Genomic DNA, 12,791 nt, shown 5'->3' on the forward strand with positions numbered 1-12,791 from the left:
GATAATTGGGGCTATTTGAAAACCGTCATTTCTTAATACTTATAAACAAGACTATACACTGTGCACACTCAACATGTAAATTGGTGATTGAAAAATAACGCAATTAACTGCACAACCTAAATAAACGGTACTTATTTACACAATATTAATCATAGGTATTCATTCCCAAAAAGACGGTTGTATAACACGATGTAATATTCCTACATATTATTAAGATGACATAATTTTGCTTTCACGTGTATTGGAATTGCATATCTAAATCGCCGTTACACAAATTAGTTATATCATTTATTATAGAATAATTCTATTATTCTATAATCAATTGCTATATCAACAACATTATTATTCATATTTTAAATTCAGAAAGTAGCGATGGATGAATATATTTATTTTACAATAATGTGTGTTTTATTCTTTACGCCTAACTACACCTTTTGATACAATAAAAATGCTTCATTTTTTTTACATGAGCATCTTTTCTGGTAGGAAAGTGAATCTAGTTAGTACTTTGGCCTTTGGGGTATAAAAAATAAACAATCGCTAGTTGATTTCAAAACGTCAAGAAAAACCAAATAAAAATTTAAAGGACATTGGGGATTCTTACGAAAAATAGTCTGGTGCAACTAAAAATCTAATAACCTAAGATACTTTAAATTTTCACCAAATGTTTATTTAACCATTTCCCATAGGTATGTGATAAACTTTTAAACAAGGTTTGTCGAATATAAATAAAATGTTGTAATTAATATAAATGTATATATTTTTTTAGCTAAGAATTTAAGACAAGGTTACTTATAAGTATTTCATACAGTAACCAAACAAATCTAAAAATTATACGAACACTTTTTTTTTAATAAATATTTTAAGTTCAAAATTGGATAAAATTAGAAATTTAATTGTTAAAATAACAATTTTAGTTATTTCGTTGTAATTTAAAAACATAATTTGTGGATACATGCAATTTTAAAAGTATATTTTTAGAATTTATGAGCCAAATAACATTTTCAAATACACTTCTTTGGAAAAAAATAATTCAAACTATAATTATCATACAGTAATACTATTAGTAAAGTAAATCACATTAATATCAATAACATCATAAAATATACTTTGTACTTTTTAATATAGACTTACAGACTGTCTTCCTTCGTAATCGTTTTATGTATACTATTATTTTATATCGTTGAGTTTAAATTAAACACATCCATCACAATGAACCCACCAAATGATTTATTTCTCTAAGAACTAAACACCTCCTTGGATATTTCAGTTTTGTGTACATAATATTTTCATATTTGTCGTTATTAATTTACTTAAGGAATGATCTTCAAGTCTCAGTTACATATTATAAATTATAATAATTGTTGATAATTTATTATTATATCATCAATGGTTTCTTTTATTGTAGAATCAATGAAACTGTGGATAAGTCTTAAGTTTTGCGAGTTAATTTCACATATAAATAGTAGCTACTTTAAAGTTTAGATATTATTTTTTTTTTTTTTATTATTATTGAAAAGAGCAAAGTGGCTTCAACATCTAAGGTTAGCCTTGTGTATATAATATTAAATTGTGGGTGTTACATTAATAATTAAATTTAAAATATTCAAGTTTTAACAATCAAACATTCAAACATGTATTTATAATATGTATTATTGTTCATTTATTTAAAAGTTAAAACTACAACTGTAAAAATATTGAAGACATAATATAAAGAATCGTTGATTTACCATTACTTTTCAGAGTATATACTAATGCAACGCTATTCTGGGCCAAGGTGATCAAAGTAACACAAGTGGCCCAATGGGCAATAGCTAACACCAGATCCAATTTGTCTGTATATAAGTTGTTATACAATTAATAAAAAAAACAATCCCTGTATAAGTTGAGTATACATAATAAAACATTATCAATAGAAACTTAATTGTTTTGTTTAACATCATCCACAAAAAATTCTCATAGATAAAATAATAATATGGTAATTATGTATTGTTAATTAGTTCAATTCATTTCATTTTTTATCAACTTTTCACATCTTTTTCGTAAAAAAACAATCAGTAATAATTGTGAAATACTACCAATACTTATTCAAAATTATATTTTAAAGTTTTATTGAATAACAACAGTGTTGAGCAATTATTACAAAAATATTTTCATGGACGTCACAATAACTTATCATACTAACATATTTAAATAACAAACCAAATGAATAATGACGTTAATAGATCTAAACTTTATCAGCGAAAAATTAAAACAAAAAAGCTAACAAAACATATCCATCAACGTTAAGATTAATAATATTATCAACCAACTGAATTTGCGTCGGCACGTTTAGCAAAGGTCTACAAAGGTCAAGAGTTATTTTTATATAAGTAATAACATTAAGTTTTAATAAACAAAATAAGCAATTTTTTAAAAACGACACACTGTGCATTGAACATACTCGTATCCTATCGCTCAACTCAATGCAGGAAGTTATGTGTTGTAATATTAAATTTGAAATAAATAATCCATCGTATTAAATATACGTATTCGTTAATGAGAGAGGCATAACCAACGTGGAAACGCAATAGTATTTTTATAACTATAAAGTTTAGTATATGTATACCTCCACACAATATTGTACAGTGAAAATCATAGAAGATATGTCAAGGACCGAATAAATGTTTGTTCCTTACAAGTTACCAGTTACAAACTAGTATTAGCAACTTTGATATAGGCCGTTATATTTTGTATTTATTAAATTTAAATTTAATACAATTTAATATTTATTAAAGTATCATACAAATAAGAGAATCAATTTAAAGTTTTATATTTATAATCAAGCTATCAATATTTATTGCAAAATATATAAAGTTTTACCATTTTTAAACTAATTTATTATTTGGAATATCAGTATTTTACAAAACAATAACAAAATCACGACAGACGATGTTCTAAATTAATTAGGTAGGTACCTAATAATTTACTATTATTTTCGTATCTCAGCTAAAAATTTAAACAGTAAATAAACAAATGATAACAGTATAGCATTACATCAAGTATTAACTACACTGCATATACTTTTAGGGCAGTCATAGACTCATAATTAGAATTCAATCTTTGTTAGTTAACAATTGTTATATTATGCTAATTATTGGACAAACTGAAAAGCAATGAACAAAACAATTTTATGAATTTCTGACTTCTAGGGATTTTAACACTAACGAATTACTACACATATCTTTGAAATGATTAATAGATTACTACAGTAGTAAACGACAGATATAGCTGCGATTAATAGATTTAAAAATTATATAGTTTATGTTATTGAATTTTAAATTGTTATTAATGTGTTTCAATTGAGTACATAACCGAATAACAATCGAAATACGTTGTTTGAAACTTCTATAAAATAAATCATTTTATTTATTTATTTTTTTAATATCTTTTGTATAAAAGTATATGCATATCACTCTTTATAATATTCGATCTTGTAACATACCTGTTAAATGGCTATACATTCGCTTTTCTAATGGGTCGTATATATTTTCAATTTTTAAGTGGTTTAACAAATGGTTAATAAAAATCGAAATCTAAAGATTATCCATTATAATTTATAAAATTGACCATAAAAGTTATTTTAAAATTATTCTATATTAGTAGTCAGTACAATTATTAGTAGTTATGACGTGATGACAAAAAAATTATAGTTAGAGCAAGAAAAACACAATACATAAAAAACTGTATATATGTAACAAGTCATTTATTTTTTTAATAGCTCAATTTTATAATTTATAACATTATTTAATTTCAATACAACTTTATTAACTTTCAAGTTCAAACAAATTAACATAAATTACATTGAAAAAAAAATTAGAACTTAAAAAATAGCTGTGCCATTGAACAGGTATAATATATTTTCATCTTGCTTGTGTGCTCCTATATAAATTAAATACTAATCAAGTCTATTGAAACATTTTAAACACACAGTTTCAAACATTGGGTTAATGCCAAAAAATTAAATCTAAATAAAATTCAAACTTTACAAAACATTTTTCCATACACAGGATTTCTAATACTTCCCTAATATCTAATGATGCTCTAAGTTCATATCTTAAACTTAAGTCTATGCGTGAAGGATCAAGAGCGTTTTGGCGTATTAGACAACATGTTACATAAAAATTTAAAATATCTTATTTCTTTTTAATGTTAACAATTATTAAAACAATAATCCCACATTCTCACTGCTGAAGTACCGTTACTGGATGGTCCCTTTTATCATGTCTACATGCGTACAAAAATTATACTTTATCTTTTCGGCCTATCGAACTAACTATAGGTACGTAAATACTGTTAGATAACCTAACAAAATTATAAAATAATTTATAAACAAAGACATAAAGTATTTTAATACCGTGTAATTTGTCAAGAAAATAATGTGAAACTTCGTATTTGATGATTGAAACCTGAAAAATAATACTAAATTACCAACATTAAAATAACCGAATAAAATAAACTTATAACCTCAATCAAAACTGAAATTTTCAAAATGGTTAAACATTTTTCTTTTAATAATATTATAATAATATTTCTGTATATCCTACAGTGAAAACATTGATAGTATTCGACCCGACTCCGCCAACATAAACACTTTAATAACCGTGTTTTCTAAATAAAGGAGATTGGTAAAATGTTATCTCCACTAAACACAATATTTTTTTCATAAAAATATGATGGAATATATACATAATAAAAATAAAATAACCGTTTTTTATTAACATAATAATATCCCTTATTATTTATTACATCTTTTTGAATAACTTCATCATTGATCACGGATTATAGACAATCTATTTTATAACTAATTTTGTATGATAATCTTACAAGATAAAATACAAAAACAAAATACGTACAATTATCCTAACCTATACTCTGTAAAACTTATGTACTGTGAGAGATGGGAACTTTTTTCTTCGAGGTCAATGCCTAGTTTCTTACTATATTGAATATACAATATTTATGTAATATTAATATAATAATACCATCTATCCACAGTTCTCCACAAACGTGTGGATGCTTAATGCGTATTATTCTGAGGTCGAAATAGATTGTGCACAAATAATAGAGTTGATAGTAAATATGCTTTTAAATAAATGTTTGTATTATTCTTACAGTCTCAATGTCAATGAGATTAATACAATATTATAATTTTAGATGCAACCAAAAGATTGTATGTGAGAGGCGGCGTAATTTTAATTTTATAAATTCAAAACTATTCAGAAAAAAATAGAAAAAACGTTAATACTAATTATTATACTGTAAAACTGTTTTAATTAAACTATGATATTATGATGTCAGACGGTTAAGACGGTTTAAGAGTGTAAGACTATTTCAAATGATGAAATCTCGTATAATATTATAGTAGTCGTTATCAAACCAAAAGTATTTCTGTAGTCTGTAATTACCATCTAACTATTTAGTTATTAACGAGATAGGTGATTTGTTGAAACACCGAACGTGTTTTTAATGTGAAAAGCCTATTGTATCCGTTACCTATACAAGTTTTAACAAACATTAATTTATAAATGAATCCATTCGGCTGTATAAAAAAGCTACGACAACCGTTTATGATAAATTTCAATAATATATAAACGAAATCAAGTCATGTACGCAAATACTGTACTTGTACACCTTATTCATGATATTACACAACGATTTCAAGTAATTTTGCACTCATTTTATTGATTGGTTAAAATATTATTATTGATCAGTTATACCTACACATAATATATTAATACATAATACATTAATACTATTAATAAACAATAATCATGTTAATTATATAATTACGTCAATATAAATAAACGTAGCTATTGTAAATTCTAAGCACATGTTCATAATATAGTATCATATTATGGTAGGTACTATAGTTTATTACCTCGACGATATCATAGAGTCCAGAAAATGAAATAATTATCATCTTTAAATCGGTTTCACATACCTTAAATGTTTACATTAAGACCCCATTAACATTTTCGATTTTGAATTTCTAAAATGCATTTATATACCTACTGCTTTTAATTCATATCGTTTGAAATACCAGCAAGACATATTGCAAGTGGGTCAGCTTAAGGAATGGATGAGTCAGTGGTTCGGTATTAAAATGAATTTGAAAGTAAAGAACTATAGGATTTGAAAGACAATATTACCTATATTTGAATCAGATATTTCAACTTACACATAATATTTTCTTATAGAAAGATCAATCTAGAACTTATTACTTTGCAGTTTGTAGTTTTTACACATTAATAGACAAAATTAAGACATTAATTTACCATTTTTTGATTATGCTTTGAGAAACAATGAAAAAATTGATAAAGTTAAGTCCACTATCCAGACAGACCAGACTGGAATTCTTATATTTAAAATATTTACAAACAACTTTTCTAGCACACTCCGATCCAGTGCCTACAATAAAAAATAATTCAAATAACAAATTCAAAAACATCATATTGTAAATATTTTTCTAGATTCGATCAAAATCTAAAAAATATATATAATAAAAAAAATGAATTTCATCATAAATAGAATACGACCAAAGCAGATTACCTTGTATTTTTCATACAACAAAAAATTTAAATATGTAAGACGTTGAAAATATTTTGAGAAAAAAAACAGTTATGACAAGAAAATTATTACAACGCAATTTAATTATGTTGCCCAGTGAACTTTATTATTATTTTAAATATTAAGTACAATTCGGTGCGTTATAGGTATGTTTAATATGCAATTATAATTCATAAATATAATAAAAATATGTAAGACATATTGTAATGTTAATTATATACTAAAAACTTGATAGTAAATTGTCAATATACACACGCGGATACTTTTAAATAATAAAAAATGTAATGTTACATTAAAAGAGTAGAAGACATTTACAAATTTTAATTTGTAAGTAGTATTTAACAAACGTCCAGATTATATTTTATTGTCTACTTCGTCAATATTATATAATATACAGCTATACCTGCACCAACTAAACTGTTGGACGTTTATTGTTTACTGATTAGTGTAACTGTAGAATTAGATTAGTACTTAAAATTTAATTGTTAAATGTTTTATACATATAGACAGTAATGGACAGTTTTAAGCCAATTTTACCATTAAGTTTACCTAGGTAATTAAATGCAAATATTGGTTATTACACAATGTATCATAATTCACAATGATATAACCAATATAAAAATTACAATATAATATAAATGTGACAAATGTACATTATACACATTGTTGGTAAACAAACTAGTAACTACATATAAACAATCGGCATTAATTCTTTACAAAATAATAGTTATTGTTATTTCAGTGAGCATTTACCTCAATTATTTAATTACATATAATCGTTAAACGTCTAAAGATCCCTTAATAATAAATTACTCTAATAATCAATAACTGTAAGTAGGATGGTACTTTTTAAAATAAATTAAATGAACCATTTTAAATAATTAAATAATAATTAATAATTAATTGAAAATCGTTTTTTAGGAGACCAAGACAATTGTAGCTTATAAAATATAATGACTGTTAAGACAGTGACGTTGGTGCAGAAACTAATTAAATAAGCAATTTGTTAAAATAAAAACGAAAATAATTATATGAAATTATAAGCAATACTTTTTTAAATAAGTAATTTAATCAAGAACTTTCAAAAAATTAAAATAATAAATTATTATGACGCATTTGAATTGCTAAAAACTATTAGCAATATTGAAGGTAATCAATAATCATAGTATATAGGTATATTAAAGTTATATACGGTCGGTGATAGAAGACAGTAGCCATTCAGTAGTCGACAGACCACGATCGAACAAAGGCTACAACCACTATGGCGAACTTCACCTGTAAGTATTATAGCCATATCTATTACCTAGTTAGCAGACATTATCTTGGTAAGTAGATGAATATTGCACTCAATTTAGTTGGTTTACAACATTATTTATGTTTTCATGAAAAAAATAATGTCACGGGTACTATACCTACATCTGTTATTTTAGATACCTATGACATTATTGTAATACATACACAAATAGGTATTTAAAACAATTTTTAGGCATGAGAATAATAATTTAGTAAAATTGCCATTATTTCTGTCGATGAAATATGAAATTTAAAGTTTAAACTTAATATTTCGACTATGTTTAATATATTTTATCCGACTGGTAGTGTGAAAACGACCATTTTTAACCCCAAGTACAACAAAATATAACATGTTATATAATGTAATAAGTATGGCAAGGTATGATTTGACAAGCCAAGATAAAATAACATGTTACCTGCTTATAATTATATTATTATTATTCAGGGTGTTCAAAATTCAGACACTTTATTTATATACCTGATATAGGTACCTATACACAATTGCGCAAACGGTCAACTTGATTTTTCTTACCTGAATCGTTATTTTGTAATACCACCGCTTGATGAGCCACAATACTCATCCTGTCACCACCAGATTACACAATAATGACCAAAATGTCAAAGCCACCACAAGGAATTCGTGATTGAGCACAAAAAATACAACTGTCAGCAGCGAACGGAATCGATATTATAGCAGCTCCTTCGCGAAGTTTGAAATAACCAATACCAATAATCTTTGTAAATCTCAAAGATTGTTGTAACAATCTATTCGTTATCGTGTCTCGTCTATTTTCCAAGTAACAGCTTGTTGTGAAAGTTAAATCACCGGAATTTTCCACATTTGAGTTTAAATAGGATTAAAAATTAATTAACGTTAGATATTGGGTAATTTATTATTATAACACCACATAAGTTATAAATTAAATGCCACATCGACGTTGTCTCTACAATAATTTGCTGTTCTCACTAAACATATCATATAATATAGGTAATATTATTAATAGTTAAATGCTACGCTTAATTTCCTCATAATGTCATTCGACATAATATTGCGACGGTGATCGTGAACGGAAAATGTATCGCAATTTATTACTCGTAAACTGACAAAAGTCGCAGTAAGAACTGAAGGTGTTACACATCGTTTGCCACCAAAATTACAATAATAAATTATTAGCAATGCAGAACGCGGGCACCGACACTTCACATGATATTATAAGCTCGCTATATCCACTGCGGACTTACGACTCCGACGACGGTGGGCGAGGCACCAACATCACGAATGTTGTGTTCCTCCTAGAATTTTCGATTTGTACAATTTCACAGTACTCGGTTTAATGCACCTAGGTATAAATGACGGACATATAGCGTACTGCAGAGACAAACGACAACCCGCCAGGCGCCAAGTTCGATCAATGATAATTAATATTGCATAATAATATAATATAATATGTATTATGATTATCACCGTCGTATACGATCGTAGGCTATCGTACCTATACATAACATGACGTCTACGCCGAACTAATAAAAAATACTCTTCTTTAGTTCTTTCCAGACAGTACTGTATTGCACAGTTTCTTTAGCGTTGATACCGTTTATTACAATGACGATTGTCGTAATCAAGTTTCGTTCCGACGATACCGAACGGAACAAATTTCAGACAACAATCGTTTATGCTATATAATATATGTAACAATGAGTAAGTTTTATTTCATCCATAAAAACAACTCTTCAACATCATTAATATTAAATATCATGATTCAAGACTAGGAGGTACCTATAGCCTATACAAATACAGTGATTAGTGGTCCGACAAAGTATTTTGACTCATGTTGCGCTATTATAAGCATGTATGAAATTTTCGATTTTTTTTTTAATAGGTAATGTCGATAAAAAAATTTTTGCTCGGTGGAAAAACTGGAAAATGAAATACAAGGTTCCTCTTATAAACGTTTGAAGTTTAAATTTTTACATTAGATATTCACTCAATTTCGCATGGAACGATTTTCTTATTTTGTTATTATTTATTTATTTATTTAATTAATTTTTTTATTCTAATTGCTTAAAATATTTGATAGTGTATTTTATTGTGTTACTGGGGAGGTTGTATGTATTGAGAAAACTCCTATATATCTTATTTTAAAGGGAGTAAGTAACGAAACAAAATATAAAAATCCAGTAAGATTTGAAAAGGTATGCTGAAGGGGGGTGTGGAGGCACGAAGCCCCACACGAGTGTATTTGATATATATTTGTCCAGCCCCCCCCCCTCCCGAGTAAAATATTGAAATTGCGCCTATTTAGATACCTAATGTACAGCAAAGCGTTACCCAATTACCCATTTTTAAATATTTATGTTCTTATAAAATAATAACTTAAGATATATGCAAAAGTAAATAATACACCACTATGTAACTACTTATTTTCTGCTACTTTTTTTGTTAAACAGAAAAAAAAGTTACCTACTTATTACGTTATGGCACCCTACTATCAGTAAATAATAAAAATAAGCGTTACCATAATCATAATCGTGTAAAAGAGGTAAAGGGAGTTCCTGGAAGGTATCTCTATGGTAACTTAAGACGTATGAGAATGATTTATTTTTAAATAATATACCAGTTTGCAGTTACCCGTCGGCTTATGAATTCAGAAAAGGTGACATCATACGAAACGACTAGCAAAAAACCATAGGAGTGCTCCTCCGTGCTGATTTGTGGATACTAGTAACGGTTATGAATAATAACACTGCACTGGTGACCGTCGACCGACGACGAGCCGATCTTATTTATTAAATATTTAACCAATGCCACACTGCAAATTATCTGAACAAAACGGGTTTTCGTCAGACCGGAAGTGTCAAGACTTATAAATATTATACTAGACTAGTTTCGCCGAGATGTCACAGCACTGCATAACACTTCACGCACATTCGCGAAAACGTTTTTAGTCAAAATCAAACGGGACAGCGCGACGACCGAATTTTCTTCTAGCTGACCTACCACGGAAATATCGCAGTTACCAGCTAGCAACCATATTATACTATACACGCGCAAAATATTTTCCGTTGCATTTTAGTGTGTTGAGGTGGTTTTCCACTATAATAGAGACCACCTTGTAATTCTGTGTAGACCTGCAGTGTTTCACGACCGGTGGTCCGCAGGCCAGTCTTATGTGGTCTGCGGTCTCATAGATTTTTTTCTTCGATATCTGCTGGTCAAAGAAATGCAATCACAAAAATCACATTAAGTAAATTATTTATTATAGTAAAGTATAATTACATATTAGTGAAGTTTAGTAAGTAGTAAAATGTAACGTGAAGTAAAATAATAAAAGTTAACATTTTTTGATTAATTTTGTGTATTTTTGTAAATGAGCAAAAAAAGGGTCGTCCTAGTACATGTAAAATTGAAGTGGACCTCGACCTATAAAATATTATCGAAGTGGTCCGTGGTTTTAAAAAGGTTAGGAAACACTGGTATAGACCGTGTTCAGCATTTTCTTTAATTCACCAAACGAAATCAAAGTGTTTATGCACAACGATGATAGTCACTAATAACCATATTTACTATTTGACCTACAACCGCCTAATATTTTTAACTGTTCGTAGTAAATGATGATTGAGGAAACATGTTAATCACGCGATTACGTCGAACATGTTATGATAGCGGGAATAATACCGTCTTTAAGGGAAAGAGAATCGTACGGAGTTTTCCTCGACACTGACCAACGAAGCTGCTTGCGATTAATGTATGAAAGTGCATTCTCAACTTCTCTCCGAGTCACGTATGTAGTGTTTCGTATTAATTATTTAATACGACACAGAACTCAGGTAATATACTATTGATAAAATGATAACATACTAACGCGTTACCTCTTAAAATATGAATAAACTCAGCTCAACAAGACACGATGAGTTGTGAACGTAATTTTACTCGTAAGCTGTTAACTTCAGTATAAAATATGTGAACCATAACCACCTCAACCGTGGTCTAACTACACTCCATAGTATATAGGTAAATGATAGACTTGCGAGTACATGCCCATTGCCCACGATGATTGTTATTACTGTTATCACCCATCGGCCTGTCAGTTTGAGAAAAACAAGGTCGTCGACATTTTTTTCCCGAATCAGTCATTATCTTCGACTCTAGATCAAGGTATAAAAAGTTCATCAATATATCAAGTCACCTATTATTTAAATATTTCTTAGAGGGAACAGACTGTCAAATTCAAATTCAACTTAGACAGTCATACGACTGTTATTGTTTGTATTTTTTTATACTATTTACAATTTACATATTATACTTAAATTCATAATATTACCTATAATGTGATTTTAATTTTCCAAATTCATGTTGTGTATTTTGTATTTGAAATACATTAAGTAATGTGTTTTTCTTATCACTGGATATATAGATGTACAATAATCTATAGGTACTAAAATTTAAAAAGTTGCAAGTTAAACCTTGTTGAAATAATCTCGACTCCGCTTATATGTATTTGTTGTAAAAATTTCAACTTCAAACGCTCATAAAAATTTAATTTGACTTTTAGGTAGAATTGTTTTTTTTTATGAAAGTAGACAAACTTATAAGAAATCTTTTTTAAAATTTCAAATCTTAGATTTAAAAAGAAAAATTTTTATGAATTTTAACTCAAAATAATTTGCAAATGTTCATGATTTTTATGAATTTTATCAAGATTCTAAATGTAAACGGTCATAAAAAAGTATTGAAGATTTAAGCTCAACTTTTTTTTAATTTCCACTAACAACAACTTTTGAGGAACTTTGTATCACATTTTCAAGTTTTTTGACTGAGCAAAAAAATTTTTTGTAGACATTAGTTTAAAAACAACAAACAAAAATAGAAAATTTCATATGCCTATAAA

The 12,791-nt window shown here is 27.5% G+C and overlaps 1 protein-coding gene across 2 annotated transcripts in view; it reads left to right on the forward strand.

Moving 5' to 3' along the window:
* Positions 1-7,841: 7,841 nt before the first annotated feature.
* Positions 7,842-12,791, forward strand: part of LOC111040405 (sphingomyelin phosphodiesterase) — a 32,462-nt gene continuing 27,512 nt past the window's right edge. For both annotated transcript variants that reach the window (XR_002605195.1, XM_022324325.1), the window contains exon 1: positions 7,842-7,886. Coding sequence is in view for 1 of the 2 variants with exons in the window: in XM_022324325.1 (XP_022180017.1) it covers positions 7,871-7,886 (16 nt within the window). In the remaining variant the exon portion in view is untranslated. The remainder of the gene's footprint in view (positions 7,887-12,791) is intronic.

This window comes from Myzus persicae, unplaced genomic scaffold (assembly GCF_001856785.1).
Source record: "Myzus persicae strain clone G006 unplaced genomic scaffold, MPER_G0061.0, whole genome shotgun sequence".
Taxonomy (NCBI): Eukaryota; Metazoa; Arthropoda; class Insecta; order Hemiptera; family Aphididae; genus Myzus; species Myzus persicae.